A 24,629-nucleotide genomic window follows, 5' to 3' on the forward strand; every position below is an offset into this window, starting at 1 on the left:
CTCAGCTCGCCGACCAGGGAGGAGCGCCTCGGGTGCGAGGCCTGTCCTGACCTCAGAACCTCGGCTGGGGCCTAGTACAGTGCGAGGCACAGGGTAGGCAGTCAAGAAATTCTTTGTTGATTGAGATACAGATGGAAAGGGCCTCCCAGAGTGCAGTCAGGCCCTGGCAGGCTCTCACACACAGGGACCTGCCCACCACCTACCCAGCACACGACAACCGCGGCCGCAGCCTGCGTCAACACCGGCTCGGGAGAAGGCGGGTGATGTCTGTGCTTCCCAACTTCTGCCGGCACAAGCGCCCTTCCCTACCTCGCCCTGGAGCGCTCTGGAAGCCTCCAACAAGAGCTCCAGCATCTCAACACCCTGACGGGAAAAGACAGAAGGTCACTGAGAACCGCCAACAACAGTCCCTCCGCGGCGGCGGAGCCCGCCTGCCCGCCTGCGTGTGCATGTGCCCGTGGTGCAGCCCCGCCTGCCCGCCTGCACGTGCCCGTGCTGCAGAGGCTGCTCGGGCAGGTTACCCACGCTGCCCCTACCCCGGTGCCACCCACACCCTGTGTCCCCACCTGAGGGGAACCTGTCTCCCGCCTCACAAAGCACCCACACAGGCGTGGTGGGCGGGTCCTGCAGCTGCATGCTGGACAGACACTTGGTATCCATCTCACAACTGAGCGAGCGAGTGTCAGCAGCCAGAGTTAGTGTCCCCAGCGTGCTTTGAGCTTTCCTCACTCTTGGCTGAGCCATCGACTCTGATGAAGCAGAGCTGCCTTCGCCACGAATGACGGACGGTGAGAGAAAGTGCAGTGAGCGATGGACCCACAAAAACCACTTCCATCACAGTGAAGGTCGCACGAAGGGTCTGGGGTCTGAACAGCACACCTGATCAATCTGCTTCAGGGCAGATTGATAAAACCCTTGTCAGCCATCTCGCTAAATCCGCTGTTTTGTCCACCAGGGCCCCAGCCACCCCCCGCGGTGAAGTGCACACCTGGAAAGCCCCCGGGCCGGCTGGGCCACCTCCCTGACACCCGCCCGTCAACCCCAGCTGCCTCTCAAGTTCTTCCCAGGGTCCCCGCTCTCCCCCACGCTGACCTCACCTGTAGCTTTCTCAACCCAGAGCTGGAGGTGCACGCAGGCCAAGCCCGCATGCAGCCACAGCCAGCCCCCTGCCCGCAGCACTGAGCCGGGCAGAGGGACTCAAGCTGACACTCCGCGTGCCCTCACTGGCCCCAGTGATGAAACCTCGTGGGGCCTGACCCCCTGGCTCCTAGAGCTGCCCCGCCCGCCCCCGCTAGCATCTCTGCTCACTCTGAAGCCTCCTGTCTCCCCACTCAAGGGTGTCTTCCTGAGCCTGAGCCTCCCTCCACCCTCCTCTGCAAGGATGCACTTCTCAGCCTCCACGCACGTCCCAGGTCCCTGCGCTTGGACAGTACTGGGTTTCAGGCTGACTTCATCTCTTCCCCTCTGAAGCCCAGGCCCAGCTATGCTCCTAACTTGGGAAAGGAAATCACGCGGCCGTGCCCTTCTGTGGAACACCCACCGGAGGCCCACTGTGAGCGTCGGTCGGCTCCTCTTCCTCTGCGCCCCCGCCTTTCCTTACGCAGACCCTCCAACTCCGTCCACCCACTCCTCAGGTCTACGCTGTCTTCAGGGACACGGTGCTGACCTGGGTTCCAGCGCCCGTCTCACCCCATGCCTACCCCGCCCACTGTTCCTGCTCAGGGCTCTCAGATCAGTTTCACCTACAGGAATGCAAGTGATTTTTAACTTGTTTGCTCTCTCCCTGTATTTTCCAAACGTCCTTATGTAAACATCTGCACTCAAGACTAAATACGTAAGGCACTAAGGAGGGAAGCCGGCACCTCGTGGAGCTCCCTCCCGCACCCAGGTTTCCGCCCGTCTCCTCTCCACCCCAGCAGGCAGCCCCGCTGAGGCCTCTGAGGCCGGCGCCCTCACAGTGCTCGGAGCCCCCACCTCCCCTCTCCTCTCCCCTCCAGCTCCACCCGCTCCACCCACTCCACCCGCTCCACCCGCTGTGCCGTGGCCTCGCAGGCCTCGCAGACCTCTCCACGTCCACCAGGGCCGTCTGGACCCTGCCATCCACACAGCCCCGCCTTCTCTAAGCTCACAGGTGACCCCTACGGCCCAGCCACGCGCACCGACCCTCACACACCAAGTGTACTGACTATGTATAACCCGCTGCATATGCCAAAACCTTTGTCAAACGTAACTGCATCTCTATTTCTCCAAGACTAGAAGGCTCTCCGGTGTCAAACTCAGATCCTTGATTTAAAACCCTGTAATCGCCTCATATTCGCAGTGCTCATATTCTAATCAATGAATAATCTTATTTATTTTTCCAAGTCAGGTCTGCTAAAGACCATGTCACTATGACCTTGACCCTTGAAAACAGCCACAGGACTCCCTGCCTCAGCTTCTTCCTCTCTTGTCTGGACAGTGGGCTCTGAATCATGAATCCAGAGATCCAATCAGTACAAATATAATTAAATGCAAATTTTACATTTTAGCCACAGTATATTGTTTACGCATGAGGAGTAATAGTAATAAAATGTTTTCATTTTAAAAACTTTCCTGATGCTTATTATAAATTTGGAATATACAGAGAAGTATAAAGAAAACAATAAAAATTGCATGCAACCACAGTACCCATTATAAAAAGGTTTCCATTTTAGCCAATTTTAAAAATCATCATCATATAAATTTACATTTATTACAAAGATGTGAAAAACACAAATACCAACAAAATTTCTATTCTTAAGGAAAAAAGCCAACTTTTCAAGGATCTCTATTAAATCGAAATAGCAAAAACAAAAAAGAGAGGATTTTATAATTTTAAAGAACTTCCAGAATTTACAAAAAACACAAAATCACTCGACATACTGTCTGGGCAGAGAAGGGGTCGTGGGGACACCACCTGTACAAAAAGCTGAGTCTGTCTGATAATCCAGGGTATTAAACTGATGTTACCCGGTTCCAGCCTTCTGTCACAAAGCTGTAAGAAGGCAGGATTCTAATCAAAGTCCTTTTAGTCTCACCTAACATCCTGGACACCCTGTTCTCGAAGGTCTCCTCAGAGATGGGGAGACCCGAAGTGTCATGATAAGAGCCTCAGACGGAATGAGGTCCTCACGCTACAGAAACAGATCGGGCTAACCAAGCCTCCTCCTGCCCAGTGGCTACGCCTGACCCCGAGGAAGCTCGAACACCACCAGCCTGACTTTTCATAAAAGCTGTTTACAGACTGAGGGTTTCCGGCTAGGGACTGAGAGGACAGACCGGGACGGAACGACACTGAACACGCACCGCTCCAAAATCCATCAATGCCAATGTCTTGGTCCCCCTTCAGATGTTTCTTTTTTCCCGGATATTTCTTACATATTTTATTTCGTTGATGTAATACTGCACATAACTATGTTATATCCTGCTTTGTCCCCCATTTAAAAAATTACCCATATGTCTGCATACGTTTATAAAACAAAATTCAAAACTGGCTAGATAGCTAGATTATTATGTATTAATAATGGACCAGAATAGTTTCTTAAACATTTCCAAATCGTGGATGATCTGCTTATTTCCAATTTTACCCTCTCATAAATAATGCTGCCTTTATGCATCAATCTGCCGTTATCTCTATCAATTTGGGATAAACGTCTAAACACATGAGACCTGCAAGAAAAACAACAGAGTCTCCTCCGGCTCTGACATGGCCCGACTTTTCTAGAAAACTGCTCACCGATGTGCACTCCTGTGGGGGTGGGGAAGCCTGGCCACAGCTCGGCCAGCACTGAACACACTGCCGCACGTTTGCGATGCAGACAGTCTTACCTCAGTGCTGTTAACAGGCACACAAAGTGCATCGAATGTTCTGCTGTACTTACTGAAATTCCTCTTCATAGAAACATTTCACTGGTCTGCATGAGCCTCTTACGACAAAAAACTCTGCTTTTATTTCTGAATGGAGTCTCCTTGTCACCTTTTAATTTCACTTTTAACATGTTTTCATACTCAAGTTTTAAATCTCTGTAATTCTTTAGATTAGAAAGACCATTTTCACCCATTAAAGCTTTGAATCTTAAGATTGGGTATGAATGCTTAAATAATTGTTGTAAGCTCATACTGAATATGGAGTTTAGTTAAGCAACACTGGTTTACAAATACAACATATGTCCAATCATATAAAAATTCAGAACTGTTACGTAAATAACACAAGAGGAACTGTGCCACACTTACCTGAGAGAGGCAGGCTGTGATTCCAAAAAAAATCTGACACGACTCTGGAGAAAAACCATTTACTCTGTTGCACACATATTAAGAGTCCAATGAAATGATGAGACCAGTGCAATCTCTACTCCACTAAGAGACAGCTCCGACCCGCCCGTCGGACACCACCCACCTTCTGCTTCCCACTCAATCCCTTTAGCAAAGAGGCAGACTTAAGCTGGCCAAAGAAGAGCACAGGGCAGGCGGGAAAAGCACCCAACTACACACAGACACACACACACACACACAGATATACACACACAGAGACACACACACACAAAGACACACACAGACACACACACAGACACACACAGACACACACACACACACAGATACACACACACACACACACACACACACAGCCACATGTGGCCCGGCATTATCCCAAAAGAACACTGGAAGTCTTGAGCTTATTTTAGCATGATTACTCCTGTTACCTAGAAGAATCTTTCATAAAAGAACCCAAGTTCTAGTTTTAGCACCATCATACTCTGTGAACTTGGGCAAGACAACTCTGAGCTTCAGCTTTCCCTTCACTAAAACAAGGATTAGAATATGTATGTAATTCCCAAGGTCCGTCCCAATTCTGAAGCTCTGGCTCTTAAAACTCCATCACCTGGGACTTCCCTGGTGGTCCAGTGGCTGAGACTCCGCATTCTCAATGCAGGGGCCCCGGGTTCGATCCCTGGTCAGGGAACTAGATCCCACATGCCACAACTAAAGATCCTGTGTGCTGGAACAAAGACCCAGCACAGCCAAATAAATAAATAAATATTAAAAAAAAAACAAAACCCTCCATCAACATATTCTTTGAGCGCTCACAGCATGCAGCCCCGGGCACAGGCCTCTGTCAGCAGACATGACCTCCAGGGCCTGAACTTCGCAGTCTGTTCAAAGATAACATGACTTTTTAAGGAATCTGGAGTGTCTGGACCTCAAATGAGTTGCAGCGTTACTTCTGCGTGCTGAGCCAGCACGCAACGCAGGGGCAGCTTCCTGGGCGCAGAAATGCAGTCCTGGCGACCCTCTGCCTGCTGTGCGTGTGCGTGTGGGAGGCAGTGTGTGTGTGTGTTCCAGTCACACTAGGGAAACTCGCAGTGCAGGGCAAACCCCAGGGCAGGAACGCGGGCCTGGTGGCCCTGTCTGCAGAACTAGGCCCCAAGCAGACACTTCACATTAAGGGTGGAATTAACGTAGAAATGGATTAATGTATTTCCATCCAACGTAATAAAAATAACAACACTGCATGATATAAAACTAAAACTGTCCTGATGTTCTCTTTGCCCATCTATTCTTCAAATAGTTCGTGACTGGGTTCATAGAGACTGAGAATTTTAGAAATAGTCCATCTAACCAGACCACAGAAGCCATCTGTTCCAAAGACAACAGAACTGAGGTCCAGACTGCCTGGGTCCTAAAGCCAATTTGTGGAACGAGAACTTGTGCCTCGGGCCCAGGCTACAGCTGCCTCCACACAGCTGGCCCCCCGCCCCCAGGGGGAACGACAAGGATCAGAACAGACGCCTGGATACGGAAGGGACAGAGCAGGACACACACGACCTCCCGACTCACACGTCAGCGCAGGAAGTGAGGCTTGCTTGAGTCTTGGACCCAGAGTCACCCCTTCCCTCCCTCCTTCCCCAAAAAGGATACGGGAGAAGAGCTCCACACTGAACGGACAAGATCACCCAAGAAGGCTGAAAAAGAAAACAAAGTGCAAATCAAAACACAGTTCCGGTTCACATTCAAAACGCCACCATGCGCCCAGTGCTGCTCCTGGAGATGAAAGGCTTTGTTATCACCAGTGGTACAGCATCCAGACTACAGTCCCAGCTTTCAAGCATCAGGGTCAAATATTAGCTATTAGTCCCCAAGGGGAAAAGCCCACCCGTGGAATGAAACGCTACCGGCTCTTTAAAAGCTTATATATACAGAAGCATCTATCCCAGGTTTCCACACTTGCTCAGTCGCTCCAGGTGTGTCCGACTCTCTGGGCTGCTGCCTAAGCCTCTCGTCCAGCTGGAAGCTGTCTTCACAACTGGAGGCTTACCCTACCCACGTGCCAGGCACACATGGCCCCTCCAAGTCTCCTCTAGAGTCCGGAGTCCTGGCTGGTCTAAAGGTGGGAGTTTTGGGGTTTTTCTTCAGGAGGCCAAGGAGATACAGTGTTTGTAAATCACATGAGGCCTTTCTGTCTGCTGATCTTTCTGTGAACCGCAAAACACATTACTTACTACCTTTTTGGGTAAATTATATTTTTGAATAATCATCTTACTTTGACATTTAATTTTGAAAATCGCATTAACCATTATCCTGGTAGGTCTGCTTCACAGAATTACTGTGAAAAACACACAGCAGCCGGCTGACTCCAGAAACCTCAGCTGCTTGTGTGACACTCACGTCTAACATACCACAGACACCTTGAGAGAACCTCAGAGATCCGAGTGCCCTCTCCTTCTATGCCAGGCAACATCAGCAATTCCTCAGCATAAGTCTACATATGTGTGACATCTGTGAAGTGAGTCACTTCACACTGATTTCACCACTTCACCACAACCAGTTGTGGTTCTGTGGCTGAGCCACCAAGCAGGAAGGAGTGTGTAACGTCGCCCGTGACTCTGGCCCTAGGGAGACTCCAGTGACAGGGGAGGGAGCCGGCCCCCCAGGAACCCCCAACAGGCTCCGCCTCCCGCTCCATTTGGCATCTCAGCTGCGACCCCAAAGCCCTCAGTGGCCACCACGTGTGGAGCGCCAGGTGGCTTTCCTGAGACCAGTTCCCCAGCCGCCCTGGGTCCACGGCAGGAGGATACGGCAGAAGACCAGGTCAACACCCTGACACGTGACTCAGATGGGCAGGCCAGAGGAGCTGGCACCGGGGACAGGCACCTTACCACTCTGCCCACAGCAGTCACCCCGAAAGCTGCCCCTGGCGGCTGCAGGAGGGGAAAGAACAGGTGCACTGAGAGACTGCTGGGCTGGCTGCTTCAAAGTCATCATAAACAGACTCACCTCGACCCCCTCATCCAGGTAAGTCTAGATAAGACACTGCAGCTGAGGAGAACACTCTGGTACCAAAGCAGAAGTGGAGAGCTAGAAAAGCACAGTAACAGGGAGCTGTTTATCCCCAAAGCAAGCAACAATACACAAAATAAAGCCACTGCAAGTCAGCAGAATTAACGCTTTCAATGAGGCCTCCAAGGCCACTGGGGAAAGCATTTCCACAAAACAAAAGGTTTAAAAACTCTTGGTGCCAAGCTTCCCTGGTGGCTCAGTGGTGAAGCATCTGCCTGCCAACACGGGAAACATGGTTTCGATCCCTGGTCCAGGACAATCCCACATGTTGCAAAGCAACTAAGCCTCTGCACCACGATGACTGAGGCTCCGCTCTAGAGCCCAGGAGCCACGGCTACTGAGCAGAGCCATGACTGCTGAGCCCAGAGCCACGACTACTGAGCCTCCGCTCTAGAGCCCAGAGCCATGACTACTGAACCTCTGCTCCAGAGCCACGACCACCGAGCCTCCGCTCTAGAGCCCAGGAGCCACGACTACTGAGCCCAGAGCCATGACCACTGAGCCTCCGCTCCAGAGCCGAGAGCCACGACTACTGAGCCCAAAGCCATGACCACTGAGCCTCCGCTCCAGAGCCGAGAGCCACGACTACTGAGCCCAGAGCCATACCACTGAGCCTCTGCTCCAGAGCCAAGAGCCACACCTACCAAGCCTCCGCTCCAGAGCCAAGAGCCACGACCACCGAGCCTCCACTTTAAAGCCCAAGAGCCACAGCTACTGAGCCTCCGTTCTAGAGTCCAGGAGCCACGGCTACTGAGCCTCCGCTCTAAAGCCCAAGAGCCACGGCTACTGAGCCTCCGCTCTCGAGCCTAGGAGCCACGGCTACTGAGCCCAGAGCCACGACTACTGAACCCAGAACCACGGCTACTAAGTCTGTGTTCTAGAGCCCAGAGCCACGACTACTGAACCTCTGCTCCAGAGCCCAGAGCTACGACTACTGAACCTCCGCTCCAGAGCCCAGAGCCACCACTACTGAGCCTCTGCTCTAGACCCCAGAGCCATGACTACTGAGCCCAGAGCCATGACTACTGAACCTCCACTCCAGAGCCCAGAACCATGACTACTGAGCCTCCGCTCCAGAGCCACGACCACCGAGCCTCCGCTCTAGAGCCCAGGAGCCACGACTACTGAGCCCAGAGCCATGACCACTGAGCCTCCGCTCCAGAGCCCAGAGCCACAACCACCAAGCCTCCGCTCCAGAGCCCAGAGCCACGACCACCGAGCCTCCACTCCAGAGCCCAGAGCCACGACCACTGAGCCTCTGCTCCAGAGCCCAGAGCCACGACCACTGAGCCTCCGCTCCAGAGCCACGACTACTAAGCCTCTGCTCTAGAGCCCAGAGCCATGACCACCGAGCCTCCGCTCTATAGAGCCCAGAGTCACAACCACCGAACCCCCCGCTCTAGAGTCCAGGGCCATGACTACTGAGCCTCTGCTCTAGAGCCCAAAGCCACGACCACCAAGCCTCCGCTCTAGAGCCCAGAGCCACAACCACCGAGCCTCCACTCTTAGAGCCCAGGGCCACGACTACTGAGCCTCTGCTCTAGAGCCCTGGGCACCAGGCCCCACGTTCAGCTGAGCGCAGCCAGCAGCCTGGCGGCACACCAAGCGGGTCAGATGAGGACTGAGTCTACCGCGCTGTCCTGGAGTGAACGCAGACTGCTGCACTGCTCTGGAAGACTCCTCCACCCCGTCCCCACACTGCAGCCCTGGATAGCGCAGTGAACCACGAGGTAAAGGCAGGCTGGCGCACTGAGAGGGAGAGTGAGCAGCGTGCCCGGCAGCAGAGGGGATGAGACGCAGGGCCACGGTCAGCCGACTGGGACACGATGGCCGCGCTGCGACTGCGTGATGGCTACTTCTGGGCAGCCGCGTGGTGGACACCCTTCCTAGGAAAGCGACCTCTGGGAGGGATGTGCTGATGGGCTCAGGACTTCAGCAGCGCCCAGTCACCAGCCCGCACTCCCCTCAGAGCTGGTGCTGGTAGGCGGGACAGAGGACCAGGTCCCCCAGGATCCACCCCCCCCCCCACCCCCCAGGGTCTCTACACTGAAATGCGGACTTACTGCCATCTGCCTCCCTTTTTTTGTTTACACTCCCGTTTGGGCCACTTGTATATAAATAGTAATATGTATACTTATAATACGTATTATCTTACATAACAATTTCATTTCAGGGTAATAAAGCGGGTACTACAAAATATTTGCTACAAAAGGGGCTTGATGGGGTCGTCAGACTTGAGAAGCACTGCTGTAACTGGGCTGGGGACAAGGACCCTGGCACCCCAAATTTGTTACGAAGGGGCTGCCCTTTGAAGGCTCATGAAGAGTCCACACAGTCTACCCGGAGCCACCGTTGACAACGGGCTGCAGGCTACCATGGGGGAGATGTGGTTCGGTCCGCACAGCCACGGAAGGATGGAAGCAGAGCAGGGCCCCAGGGTGCCTGGTGCCAGAGGCAGGTCCACTATTCCAAGGCGGCACAGGGGAAGCGGGCAAGACACCTGTGACATCAGTCTTCACGAAGGACCAGGTGGAGTGAGCCCACTGGCCAGGCAGAAGGACAAGGCCAGCCAGAACAACCGCTGTGCTTCAACACCGCAAAGCAACCGCGCGTGGTTCTGACGCGCAGCAGCTGCGGGAGGACCTGGTGGGCAAGGACCCTCCTGTGAGACAGACCTGCCTGCAGGCCCGCTCTCCCAAGGCGGGCTTCTGCACCTGCGAGGCAGCGTTCAGGGCCTGCGTGCTGCTGAGGCAGATGGCCGCAGCGCAAGCCGGCCTGCAGGCTGCCCGCCACAGCACTCGGCCCCAACTGCCAGGCTCTCGGTATTAAGCTACAGTAACCTCCATAGTGATTTTAAAATAACACATGCAATAGCGTGAAAAAGAGAAAAACGAAAAAAACTGGAATAAAATCATTTCAAAACAAATGCCTAATATGAAACTGAAGGATCAAAATTACAAACCTAAATTTCAAAAACCCGCATTTAACAGCAGTTGGTTTGACCCTCAGCAGCAACAGAGCAACAGGACGCAGATCAACAAGCTCCAAGCTTTTGGCCACTGGCACACGCTCCGCTTTCTAGAGCGAATGGCCCACAGCTCTCAAGCTGGGCAGTGGAAGCGAGAGCTACAGGGAACAACCAGATGCTACTGGGGGACCATGAGACCAGCGGCCACCGTGACCCTTGTCGGAAAACAGCGAACAGCAGACCTGCCTGCCTGGACACCAGGGCCCCTGGCCGCTGTGGGTGCGAGGGAGCCCTGCTCCAGGTGTGTCTTGGGGAGTCAATCCAGCTTCCGAGCAGAATTCACCAGCGTCATCTGCGTCAAGACAGCACGTCCACCGCCTTCGACATGCTTTCTTGACTTGGAGAACTTCCAGCCCATGGCAAACGGGCTCACGGTAGCAGGTGCACAAGCTGTAACGAGGAGGACCGGGCCTTCTGCCGGCTGGTCTCGGAGGCATCAAAGTGCTGCAAGCGCTCCCCACCCAGACTGGAGCCTGAGCCAACAGCCTGAGAAGAGCCGCACAGAAACTTCAGCGCACCACTTTCAAGACACACGACCAAGGGTGTAAAACGCGGCCGATTTACCACCCACCTTGACGACAGGCAAGTCAAAGACCTCGCGGGCCTCTCCCACCTCCGGATTGTCCCCATCTTCCGAGATGATGTGAGAAGCGAGCGCGTTGTACGACACTTCCTTCGCTTTCCCGGCTTTCAGAAGCTGAATAACCTACAAAAAGCACACAAGTTACAATGGAACACGCCGCATTTCAATGCATACCAGTGATCATGAACCGTGAAAATTCTAATAAACATCCACCACGTTCTCCACAGAGGATTAATACCTGCCACCGAGTCATTTGCAAGGAAACCTACGGGGACGACAAAACGCATCAAATCTTGACTCACTGACAGGGAGGCACAGAGCTCCTGCGACCGACGTACTGGACAGTGTCCCTCTTGAAGACAGAAGGACTGACAAACAAGGTGAAGGGCGAGCACTGGACACACAGCATCTCAACAGAAAGGCACGGGGACAGGCAGTTCTGATAAATGGAGAAATTCCGCAAGAGGCGCTACAGGAGCCACATCTCGAGGAACTTAAAGGCGTCGGCCACGCAGAAACACAGTCAGTGTGCGGAGAGGGCGGCATGCGACACGCTGGGCAGGACACAGACCAGACCCTCGATGGTGTGGCACAGATGCCGGGCCTTTGTATTTTACCCCAAGATAAAATACAGAGTGTCTCCTGAAAGAGAGGCCGAGGGGCAGGCGGTCAGCAGGGAAGACCACGATCAGACACAACAGGAAGACCGCCGCCAGTGGAAGGACAGGTCTACACTGCGGGAGTGAAGGCAGGACAGGCGTTAAGAAGCACCTGTGATAACTCAGGTGAAAGAGGCAGGTTACCGAACTGGACGGGAAGATGATGCAAGGGAATTAGCAAGACTTGGTGACTGAGGGGGCGTGTGCAAGAAACTGCGACACCACAGCACAGCTCCCAAGCACCACTACGAGCTCACGGGGGAAAGAAAGTTTTAGTTTAGGGCACGGCTTCCTCTGGTGCCACTGTACGATTTAGGAGGACACGCAGCGCATCGAGGAGGGCACCAGGGTCCCACCCGAGTAAAGCCATCTGTGTAGACAGAGATGGGGGCAAAGCTCTGAGCCAACAAGATCCCAGAGCACACGGGGGCGGAAACGGAGGCCGGGTAGGCACAGAGGCTGGAGGGCAGGTGGAGGCCCCTGGCCAGGTCTGAGCAGCACACCGCAAGCTGCGGGTGGTGAGAGCGCCCTGTGTGGTCGTGAGCTAGAAGTTCATCTGACACAAGTGAGCTCCTGGAGTCCACAGTTTAAGATTCAGAGAATCAACCATCTTTCAGAAAACAGTTTCAGACCTCAGTGGCTGCAGGACATTTTTAAGCCCTTAGACTTGATTCACAGTTGAGTAAGCACGGCTCCAGTTCAGCTTCCTCCAGGTTTTAAGTAATATTTGCTTCAGTTCTGTTCAAAGTCTTAAAATGAACCAGAGGATAGGCAGCAGAGGGGAGAGGGACAGCAGGCAGTGAGGAAAGAGCACCCAGGCTGGAAGGGAGAAGCCTCCACCCTGCTACGGGCACTTACTTTCACCTCTCTGAGTTCACCACCTGTTTATCCAAGTCAAAGCCTCTACTTCAGAGTTAGAGGAGAGAAAGGATCCACCTTGGGGGCTGCCGAGCATTTAGTTACTAGGACACCAACTCACAAGCCTCTAAGAAGGCCAAGACCCATCAGCCTGCCGCAGATCTTCTGCCTCCAGTTTATCTATTTATCTATTAAGTCCCCGTCTCTATTCGGGAGGCCCAGGCCTCAGTTCTCCACGCTCAGCACTCAGCCAAGGCGACACCCAGGCGATGTAACTGTACAGACACAACTTTAGGGAAGAGAACACCTAGAGACCCAACTACAGTTCATTCCTACAGTGGAAGCATAAAATTCTGACATTCAAACAGATGCAATACTTTAGGAGAGGACAAGAGAGGGCCGAGCTGCAGACCTGCGAGCTGGGGGCCGGGGGGGGGGTGCTGCCACCCGGAGGCGGCTAACTGTCCTCTGAGCACCCCGGGACCCGCGCCCCTACTGGCTTCACCCTGTCGAAGGTCCCACCCCGGACCCACCCGTCAGCCCGGGCTGCCGCGGGAGGGTGTCCCAGTCCGGACTCCGCCCACGAAGGAGCGGAGAGAGGGGGTGGGGTGGGGGCAAGCCGGCGAGGCGCCGCGCGACTGCAGGCAGGCGGGTCGCCCCACGGAGAAGGAACGGGGATACCCGGCGCTGGGCTCTCCGCGAAGACCCCCTCCACGTGCCCACTTTCCTCCAAGTCTGGGCACGCGCCTCCCACCCAGCGCCCGCCGCGGGACCCCGCAGACGCGCCCCACGTCCCCTCCTGGGGTCCCCCCCAGCCCCGGGTGCCCTCCCGCGGGGGCTGCAGACCCCGGTGCCCGCTCCGTCCCCTCCAGCCTTGCTCTCCGCACAGCCGGACTCGCGGGCTCCCCGGGACCCGGACGCGCGCGGGGGGGCGAGGGGACGCGGCGGGGTGGAGGCGGGGTACCTGCGGGTCGAGGTCGCCCACCGCGTAGTACTTGACCTCCTTGAACATCTCCTCGGGAACGCGGGGCACCTGGCCCGACATGGTCGCGGCGGCCCCGAGGCTCCGCAGAGGCGGCTCCCGCCCGGCCCCGCGGGGCCCGCTCCCCAACGGCGCGGCCGGCGCGCGGCTCCGGCTCCCGCACTACAAGTCGGACCCTCGGCGCCCCCGCCCTCGGCGCCGCTGGAGCGCGGGAGCCGCGCGCGTCCCGTGGGCCGCACCATCCCGCCGGCCGTCGAGGGGGAGCCGAGGGCCGGGGGCCGCTCGGCCGGCGCCGCCCGGAGCCCTCCGCCGCGGCCCCGGGGTCGGGGGTTGCTCAGCGCAGCGGGACGCCCGCCGCGGAGCGTAGGACGCGGGGCGGCCGCCGCCCCTGGGGGAGCTCGGGGGTCGCAGGGAGACGCGCCCCCCCCGGCGGGCTGCAGTGGGCCGGCCCCGGGGAGGACGGCAGCGCGGCGGGCCCTCCCGTCGGCCCGCGCGGCCGCACGTGCTGCGCATGCGCGCGCCGGGGGCGGGGCCCGGGCGAGCGCAGCGCGGCCGGCAGCCGCCCAGCGGGGACTTGAGGTGACGGTCTGGAGCGGAGTGGAGGTGGGGGAGGAGGAGGCCCGGGCTGGAGGGCGGAGACCGAGCGCCGCGGGCTGCTGGAGGCGCGCCGGTTCCGCGGGCGGCCACTGGGCTTCTCCCCATCGCCCGAGCCGGCTCCTGCCCGGGGACCCTGTGAGGTCGGAACCAGCCCCGCTCTCCTCACTCCGGGCGCCGCTGACGACACCTGGCGCGACGCGCGCCCGCGCTGTGACGTAATCGGGCGGCGCCCTGAGAGCCGCGCTCGGGCGTACCTGCGCAGGGTGGGAGCGGAGTGGGGTGGCCGGCGGGACCCCCGCGTCCCCCGGGGCTTACGCCGCGGCCGGGGCCTGGGGGTGGAAAGGCACGTGAGGGAGGCCCGCTGCTGCTCCCTGCTAAGCGGAAAGCCGTTCGGTTCAGTCGCTCAGTCGTGTCCGACTCTGCGACCCCATGGACCGCAGCACGCCAGGCCTCCCTGTCCATCACCAACTCCCCAAGTTTACTCAAACTCATATCCATCGAGTGGGTGATGCCTTCCAGCCATCTCGTTCTCTATCGTGAAGTAAATGTTAATGGAATTGGTCGGGGGGAAAAAAAAACTTTTCAGAATGACTGTGGCAGCCTCATTTCTGAGGCTATCACTTTTTAGTCTGCGATCATACACAAGTTCTGAAAGTGAGTTGTCGTTAGTTCATTGACCAGGACGCAGTACCCAGGACACTGGCTCTGTTTAATCAGCAGACACGCCTTTGATTGTCTGTGCACTCGTTATGTGTGTAATAAGTGGTTTTTGTATGGGCAGAAAGTAAGCACATTGTGTATTAGTGGCTCAGTCATGTCCGACTCTTTGCCACCCCATGGACTGTAGCCCGCCAGGCTCCCCTGTCCATGGAATTCTCCAGACAAGAATACTGGAGTGGGTTGCCATTGCCTCCTCCAGAGGATCTTCCCGACACAGGGATGGAATCTGCGTCTCCTGCATTGGCAGGCGGATTCTTCACCGCTGTGCCCCCTGGGAAGCCCAAGCCTTTTAAATATCCTTATGTTTTATCATTTTGATGTTTTCTCTTTTTTCATTTGTCTACTGAATAGTCTGAAACAACGCTGTTCTGATGCTAACTTTTTTGTTTTTACAAATAATAAAAACATTGGGTACTTGCCTGAATGAGTAAGAATATACTGTTCTCCTTTTGACTACCCAAGCATAAGTTTGATATTGGCCATTGTAACATTTCGGAGAAGGCAATGGCAACCCACTCCAGTACTTTTGCCTGGAAAATCCCATGGACAGAGGAGCCTGGTAGGCTGCCGTCCATGGGGTCGAGAAGGGTCGGACACGACTGAGCAACTTCACTTTCACTTTTCACTTTCATGCATTGGAGAAGGAAATGGCAACCCTCTCCAGTGTTCTTGCCTGGAGAATCCCAGGGACGGGGAAGCCTGGTGGGCTGCCGTCTATGGGGTGGCACAGAGTCCGACAGGACTGAAGTGACTTAGCAGCAGCATTGTAACATTTTACCTTCTTTGTTAAGAAAATGTAGGAGGGATAAATTAGTTCTAAATATCAAATCAAAATTGGCATCCCCTTTTATTGACCTGTGTGAGAGAACTTACGAGCTTTTTTCTTCCTTCATTAAACAGGAACTAAGCATGTATTTTTATAATAAAAGACTTAAAGCATATCTCAACCAGGTATTTTATTTTGTAAGTTAAAAAAAGAACTTGTAACATTCAGCAGGGCAACTTTACCCTACTGTGATTTCTGATAGTCAAGAAGGCAAATTATGGAACTAAGAAATCTGTTATTTAAAATCCTCAACCTGTCAAGAGATTGTTAAACATTAAACTGTGCAAGGTAAGTGTTGTACACGTTGGGCCTTATCTCACCGACATCAAGAGGGTCCCGGTCAGCGGCGCACAGAGAAAACATGCAGTAGGGTGTATGTAGCGCACTGCTGCTTTGCCAGTTATAAAAGAAACTTACTTAGATGAATTCTGACTTCACCTGGATAAGGCATGTTCTGAGGAAGTATAAGTTCATTTAACAAAAGCTTTGTACTTCTTTAACTTCGGTACATGTATGACCCCAAATGCGACATTGAGCATTAATATATTTACAGCTTCTCCCAACTAAGTTCAAAGCATGATCATTTTGTTGGTAATCAACCTTCAGAGAACAAACAGCCTGTTTAATACTAATTTGATAAATAGGGTAATACACATTTCTCATGTTTTATTTTGCAAAATTGGGTATCTTGAAGCTAGCAGAAAAAAGTGTGAAATTAGGAAATGGAAAGTAGAGAATATTTAACTCAAATTGTACTTACTGGCAGGAACTTAAGGCCGTTATTTAAGTATTTACAAATTTTTTTAATGCATATCTTTCTATTCTATGCAACAGTCTCAGTCTTGGTGTCATGTTCAGTTCAGCTAGTCACAAACCCCTTAAACTTAGGTACTGTTAACTTTTCTTTTAGTAAACCTCTAGTTGGGGTTTATAGACTACAACATTTGACCTTTTCATGAAAGGGAATACTTAAGTTAGAGGCATCAGCAAGCCAGCATTTTCTCACAGGAGAACCTGGGAGCCAAAAAACACGTGTTTCTTTATGGGAGCGGTCAGTCAGCCGACCCACAGGCACAGCTGCCACCAAAAGTCATGTGTTCAGTGTAGAAAAACTAGGGAACATGAGTCAGGGAAAAAAGTAAATTATCTCAAATCCTATCCTGGAAGCAGTGTTACTGAAATCCTTCCAGACACTGTCTCACACAAATACATTTTTTCCTGAAAAAAAATTACGGTGCTGGCCTAAAAACAACAGAAACAAGAAGGTCCTTCCAGGTCAGTAGATAAAAGATCTGCATCGTTTAATGGATACATAATGCTCCATTTTTAAATGTACCTTAACTTACATACCAAATAGGAAAAGGAGTACGTGAAGGCTGTATATTGTCACCCTGTTAAATAAACTTATATGCAGAGTACATCATGAGAAACGCTGGACTGGAAGAAACACAAGCTGGAATCAAGATTGCCGGGAGAAATATCAATAACCTCAGATATGCAGATGACACCACCCTTATGGCAGAAAGTGAAGAGGAACTCAAAAGCCTCTTGATGAAAGTGAAAGTGGAGAGTGAAAAAGTTGGCTTAAAGCTCAACATTCAGAAAACTAAGATCATGGCATCCGGTCCCATCACTTCATGGGAAATAGATGGGGAAACAGTGGAAACAGTGTCAGACTTTATTTTTCTGGGCTCCAAAATCACTGCAGATGGTGACTGCAGCCATGAAATTAGAAGACGCTTGCTCCTTGGAAGGAAAGTTATGACCAACCTAGATAGCATTTTCAAAAGCAGAGACATTACTTTGCCAACAAAGGTTCGTCTAGTCAAGGCTATGGTTTTTCCTGTGGTCATGTATGCATGTGAGAGTTGGACTATGAAGAAGGCTGAGTGCCAAAGAATTGATGCTTTTGAACTGTGGTGTTGGAGAAGATTCTTGAGAGTCCCTTGGACTGCAAGGAGATCCAACCAGTCCATTCGGAAGGAGATCAGCCCTGGGATTTCTTTGGAAGGAATGATGCCAAAGCTGAAACTCCAGTACTTTGGCCACCTCATGCAAAGAGTTGACTCATTGGAAAAGACTCTGATGCTGGGAGGGATTGGGGGCAGGAGGAGAAGGGGATGCCAGAGGATGAGATGGCTGGATGGCATCACGGACTCGATGGATGTGAGTCTGGGTGAACTCCGGGAGTTGGTGATGGACAGGGAGGCCTGGTGTGCTGCGATTCATGGGGTTGCAAAGAGTCAGACACAACTGAGCGACTGATCTGATCTGATCTGATAACTTACAAAACCAACTCTGTGAATGCCTTTGTTTCCAGTTTGACGGTTTCAGGGCTGTAAACTCATTGCACAGTTAGCCCATGCGCAGGGTCCTACACTCTTCCTTCCGTGCTCCGAGGTCAGGGACTAGCGCCACCCAGCTCCCAGCTCGAGGCCCGCGTGCAGAGCACAGAGTGAGTGTTCATCACCAGGACTCCGTCATTGATTTTGGCTCTGGCGGTGGTGCCCCCGGAGGCATCTTGACTGGAGGGGAGGGGAATAGCTGGCCTCCAGGGACAGAAGCCTGGATGCCCAGGGCAGCCCACACAACGACCGCCCTGTGCACAGGGCCCAGGGTACCGCTGTCGGGGCGTGGCCAGAGGACAGGCAGCACGTGCAGCCTCCACCCGATCAGGACTCGGAATGCTTCTGACGGCTTGGGGGCTTGCTCAGTTGGCGTTCCTCGAGGCTGCTGTTTGGGAGCCACTTCCTGCCTGCTCTCCAGAGGGGAGGAAGCAAGCAGAACATTGCTCGGGAGGCTCCCTGGCCGCCAGGCCTGCGGAGAGCCGCCTACCGCCCAGTCCACACACTTCCACTGGCCAGAACCAGGTCTTGTAACCCCAGCCTACCCGGCAGGGGAGGCTGGGAAACGGGGTCTTCCTGGTATCCAGGAAAAGGAGATGGGATTGACGGCACTCTGCCAATTTCTGCAATCTTTAGTTTCTAAACAGTTCTAACAAACTAAGATCATACTAATAGAATACAATAAAACATTTAAAAAGTTTATTAAAGATAATTTTAAAAAGCCATGCTTGCACCTAGCCACTTGGTAGACACATGCTGAGTTGGGGGGTCGGCGGCGCTGCGGGGAAAGGGTGGGTGTTCTCTTAGCCTCAGGCGTTGGTCAGAGGCCTGCAGCAGCCTCCAGCGCCCCTCCTCCCGCAGGTCTGCACCCCGTCCGTGGCCTTGTTCCCTACCCAGGATGCCGACCTCGCTGGGTGACAGTACAGGCTCCCAGTTGAATCTGCTGAATGAGGAGCCGGCACAGCAGAGAGGGCAGGAGAGAGGGAGACTGCTGTGTGTGTTTCTTGGACCTCTGGGCAGGCTGCTGCTGGCAAGGTCACATGACCTATGCAGCTGCCTCCTCTGAGGCCCCGCTCTCCTGTCCTTCCTCATTCCTTTGACCCTTGGTTCCCCCGCCACCCACACGTCTGCCTCCACCTTTGCAGCCATCCCTTTATAAATCCGCGTTCTCAGGTGATGCTAATGTGAGTAGGCTGCTTCAGCCATGATCTGAATTACATAACAGACATGGAGACCTGATGGAACATTGAGAAGTCTTTTCTTCCAGATAAATGTTATGCCTGCCCTCGAAAAGCTAACAAATATTTGGGTACACAAGCCTGACAGTGGTGGAATTAATAAATGCAGCAGAGCTTTAGAGAAGCACTCCTCGTGTGCCAGGATCAATGGGACAAACTTCTCAGATGGAGCGGGTAACAGAAACGTTGGCCGTTTTAGATAGTAATTGGTTATTTGATATAAGGGGTAAATAGGAAATAATACAGAATAAATGCCAAGTGTATGAAGGTCGTTATGAATTGTAGCGGCCATCTGATGGGAAGCACCCGGTAGCACTGACATGGCCAGGAGTTAGAACACGCTCGTTATGGCCTTGGGGCATCCACATGGACTCACCCCCGCCACCAGGCCCAGAGGGGACCCCAGAAAGGCCCTGGGCCACAGTGCTCCATGTGCTTGTCAACTGCATGGAGACTGAGACAATGTAAAAAGGACGGAGGGTCCACAGGCGTCCAGCAGGGCCTGCTCAGACGCTCTTAACCATAGAGACACCGCGGCCAGTGGCGCTGAGCACCACGACCTTGGTCTAGTTCTGCGGTTGCTCTGAGGCTTTTCCTGGCCGTTGGAAGCTATTCCCAGAGGTAACGCTGATGGGCGTGATGGTTTCCCGTCATGGACAGAGTTAGGCTTCTTTGAAAATGTATCCTTAGTCTCATCTCAGACTGTTCACCAGTAAATCCTAGACTAGGACCTGGTTCCGTATCATAAAACACTGACAAGGATCTGACAGTCTTCTCCGACTCAAGCTTCTGATCCAGTCCTCCTGTTTAGATATTCTTCCATCTCAGATGTGCTTCCGTCTGCAAAATGTTGTGAGTCAGCCTCACCTTTTAATAGACTATCCTGAGGATGAGGAAATAGGCTCAGAGAGTTTAAGTGACTCGATGATGATGAGAATCGCTAGCAGATTTTGGGCTAAATCCACCTTTTTATATTATATTTACTCGCATTCATTCTTTTAAAAAAACAAACGATTTAATTTCAATATAATAGAAGTAGAAAAAAAAAACAAAGTATTAGCGGTGTGGAAGGTATACCTTGATAGAAGTTGAAAATAGTCTACTGATTTATATTTTTGCAGCGAATATGTATTCAGTCCTCTCTTGGAATTGATTGAAGATGAAGAGATGATTGTTAGCTCTAAGTTCAGAATTTCCCTCTTTTAATGTCTTGTGTCAGTTTTAATTTTCTGATTTAATTAGTTTCCTAATTAGAAGGGGTTAAATTAATTAACCTCATTATTTACTATATATTTAATGATTTCTCCTCTATAGGGAGTTACTTCATTTTCAATAATTGGAAAGCTGTGGCAAGAGGGAATACTGCAGAGTTCTACACTTATTGCTCTACGATCAGTGGCAGGACAGGCCAGATTGGAGGGAATTTTAGGCGAGATACCAGATACTTGCAAACTTCCCAGATACTTCCCACTTGTTCTGAAACACGGTACAGGTGAAAACATGAGCTGGGATTCAATAATTTCTGCCAAATTAAAACTCAACAGATACATCCTTTATGTAAGGCCAAAATATCCTAGAACATAGCATGTTATGAGAAATAGCCCAACCACGTGATTTTAGTTATAGACATAAGACAGCCATGAATCACCGAACACTGCTAAGTAACGCTAATGAAAAGGAGAGTCTCTGAAGTTACCACCCGGTCTAACGGCGTATTGCTACTGCTACTGCTAAGTCACTTCAGTCGTGTCCGACTCTGCGACCCTATAGACGGCAGCCCAACAGGCTCCCCCGTCTCGGGGACTCTCCAGGCAAGAACACTGGAGTGGGTTGCCATTTCCTTCTCCAATTCGTGAAAGTGAAAAGTGAAAGTGAAGTCCCTCAGTCGTGTCCGACTCTTAGCGACCCCATGGACTGCAGCCTACCAGGCTCCTCCGTCCATGGGATTTGCCAGGCAAGAGTACTGGAGTGGGGTGCCATTGCCTTCTCCGAACAGCATATTAAAAGATCGTTTTTCCTCAGACTTGTCAGTGGGCTGAAAGGAAAACATTTTGGTAGGTCACAGTAAAATCTTAAGCCTTATAACTGCATGACTTATGGAAATCAAATAGGCCTCGTTCTTTCGTGTTTATAGATGTAGAAATATAAACAATTTGTGGATAACTAAAAGCAGAGACATTACTTTGCCAACAAAGGTCCATCTAGTCAAGGCTATGGTTTTTCCAGTGGTCATGTATGGATGTGAGAGTTGGACTGTGAAGAAGGCTGAGTGCCAAAGAATTGATGCTTTTGAACTGTGGTGTTGGAGAAGACTCTTGAGAGTCCCTTGGACTGCAAGGAGATCCAAGCAGTCCATTCTGAAGGAGGTCAGCCCTGGGATTTCTTTGGAAGGAATGATGCCAAAGCTGAAACTCCAGTACTTTGGCCACCTCATGCGAAGAGTTGATTCAGTGGAAAAGACTCTGATGCTGGGAGGGATTGGGGGCAGGAGGAGAAGGGGATGCCAGAGGATGAGATGGCTGGATGGCATCACTGACTCAATGGACGTGAGTCTGGGTGAACTCTGGGAGCTGGTGATGGACAAGGAGGCCTGGCGTGCTTCGATTCATGGGGTCGCAAAGAGTCAGACATGACTGAGCGACTGAACTGAACTGAACTGATGTTTTAATGTAGCAATACCCCAAAAAAGATGAAATAACTGCTTTTTAGAGAAAATGAGGCTGTATCCACGATACATCCGAGTTGTTCTTTTTCCCACCAAGAAGCACCTCCCGGCGCGGGTCTGAGCCGCTGGGCACACGGGCTCTGCACCACACCACATCCCCCCACTGGTCCTCAACACCACGGTTCCCCAGCTCCACTGAGAATCCCACGAGAAGGCTTGGGCGGGGGCACAGTTTTGAACCCAGACCTAACGTAGTAGGAAAGTGAAGCAGTCTGATTGTAGGAAGTTCACCTCAGCTGAGCAAGCACCGGGGCCTTAGGTGCATTGCAGATGGGCCTGGCTTAAGAAGCCAGGCCCAGCAACATGCACCCATGGGAGGCCCGAGCTCCGGCCTAGAAGCAACGTGTTCCATGCCAACACGAGTAGTAAAAGGTGACGGAGTTCAAAGCAGGGAGCTACCATGGGGACTGGGATGAACACGGAGGGCTTCTTGGAGGAGGTGACTTTTGAGAGGGCTCTGAAGGATGACGGAAGGAGGGGACCAATGGCCACTTGGAGAAGCAGCCTGCGCAGAGGCCTGGGCCTGGAGGGAACATGGGGCAGCAGGACCAGGCCAGACCCCGGAGCAGGGGACGTCGCAGAGGAGCCACTACAAAGAAGTAGGCTGAAGGCCATCAGGGAGAAACCATGCAGGAAGACACAATACCACCCACGTGGTTCACAGCGTGGGATCTACTACAGATCCTCGTCCCCAAATGTAGAGGCTGAAATGGAGGCACAGGACGCGGTCTCTCGTTTGTTCCCGTTTGGAAAATACCTGCTCGTGTTCAGTGTGGGGCAGGGCAGCATTCAGAACAGCACCAGCCAGACAGCGCTTCCTGCCCTTGCCCAGCTCTCCAGCAGCTCCCACAGCTGGCGGAGGAGGTTCAGTCCCACCAGCCTGCCGGCTGTGCCCCCATGACCTCCTGTGACCTCCCCCAAACACCCACTACACACTCCAGAACCCAGCACCCCAGCCTGCCTCCTCCACCTCGCTGCATACACGCCTCTTCCCACCAACCGGCTGCTCAAACCCCCTCCAACACACCCACCACACACCCCCACCCCCTGGTCTCATGCAGACCCCGCACCCCCCCGACCTGAAACTGCTGTACACATGCACAGCTGAGCCGACCACACCTCTGCTGTGTCCGTGCACAAACGTCCCCTTTCGTGAAACATCTCTGATGCCTTGAGACAGAACTGCTTTGGTCCCTTCTGTTCCCAATGGTAAAGAAGTCATAAACTGGGGGTTCTCTGGACGGATCAAGGCTGACTAAAGCCAACCAAGTTGTGAGAGAGTTTATCTCCGCTCCGTGGCATGGCTGCCCAACGCATCTGTTTTCAAGTCAGGGGACCTAAAATGTGGGCTCTTGCCTTCCTCCCAGTGCTTCTATTTAAAATTCCAAAAGACTTGATCTTAAAATACTTGCCCACCTCACACAGTACCCCCACCCAACTCCCACATAATCCTGCCACTGCTAACGGTCTTACTGCTCTGAACAAGTATGTCCCCAGCCTCTCAGGATGGTGCCCAATGCCAAGTGGATGATGGATAGATACTGAGGGAGTAGATGGGTGCGTTTCAAATGAGCTAACATCACCGCTAGGGGTTTTCCACCTTCGTTTTAAGGCACCACCAAACACAGTCAGAGCTGTGCAAAATTGAAAGTTCCTTCTTCGACTGGAAGTTGCTCCACTGTCCCTGACGCTCACGCTTTTCTTTACAGATGGGGAGACAAGGTCCAGAGAGGTTAGGCCAGGGGCCAGCCAGCTTGTCCTGTGATGGGCGAGATAGAAGACACTGCGGGCATTGTGGTCCAGGACACCCGTTCTGACTCCTTAACCCCACCACTGCAGCGAGACGGCAGCTGTACAGGAACACATGTGCCGATGGCCGGGGCTGGCTCAGTGGCACCCCTTCCTCGAAGGCGGGCGGCCGGCCAGCTTGAGCCCGCGGGCCTCGGCTTGCTGACTGTGGGCTGGGGCATCCAAGGTCACAGGCTCACAGACTCCATCCCAAAGACAACACCCAACAGGTGTGAACTAACTCGCAGGTCCCTGGAGCCCCAGCCGGCACTTCCTCTACTTGGCTGCGCCAACTCTGCAGTCTCCGGAGGTCTGTCTGAGTGCTTGACCATCAGGAAGACAGGGGAATTAGGGCTAATTAATTAGTCCAAACTTTGAAGTCCAGAGAGGAAACAGCCTCATATTAACTGCAAACGATCATCCTAAGTAATATGCATGTGGCACTTTCATTAAATTTTCTCTCAAATCTTGAAAAATATGTATCTCCTGGCTGCCAACATTTTCGTCTTAGGATAATTATGAAGCTTCCCCAAATAGTACTTTCTCAGCCTGCGATCCGCAGCGGGGCACAGTGCCAGCTGCTGAGACTTGATGGAGCTGTTTAATTTGAGACTTATTAGCACAGCACAGGTGAAAATGAATAAAGACAGTGAAATTTACTCAGAATGTACCCACTGTACATGCCTATTGTGTAGTGATGTTCATGGGGAAAAGAAATTATATGAATCTAAAATGAAGATACTTCAGTGTCTATCAAGATAAATTCAGGCATTTTAGGAACATCGTCCAAAGATAATAAAAATCATTTTACTGCAATAAAGGCAGACATTTCAACATGAGACAACCATTCTTATGAACATTTATTCACAAAAAGAAAACAATCACAGAATAACAAGACCAAGAATCTTAAACTTTAAGCTTGTAACA

The 24,629-nt window shown here is 52.6% G+C and overlaps 1 protein-coding gene across 3 annotated transcripts in view; it reads right to left on the reverse strand.

Moving 5' to 3' along the window:
- PAXIP1 (PAX interacting protein 1) overlaps positions 1-13,630 on the reverse strand; it is a 40,779-nt gene extending 27,149 nt beyond the window's left edge. Inside the window, exons 1-4 of one of the 3 annotated variants that reach the window (XM_061415290.1) lie at positions 13,446-13,630; positions 10,953-11,087; positions 5,935-5,978; positions 4,252-4,315 (exon numbers count right to left, since the gene is read on the reverse strand). In XM_061415290.1, the coding sequence (XP_061271274.1) occupies positions 4,252-4,315; positions 5,935-5,978; positions 10,953-11,087; positions 13,446-13,526 (324 nt within the window). In that variant the 5' untranslated portion in view covers positions 13,527-13,630. The other 2 variants (XM_061415291.1, XM_061415289.1) reach the window with 2 other exon arrangements.
- Positions 13,631-24,629: the final 10,999 nt, after the last annotated feature.

Source organism: Bos javanicus, chromosome 4, assembly GCF_032452875.1.
Source record: "Bos javanicus breed banteng chromosome 4, ARS-OSU_banteng_1.0, whole genome shotgun sequence".
NCBI classification, from domain to species: Eukaryota; Metazoa; Chordata; class Mammalia; order Artiodactyla; family Bovidae; genus Bos; species Bos javanicus.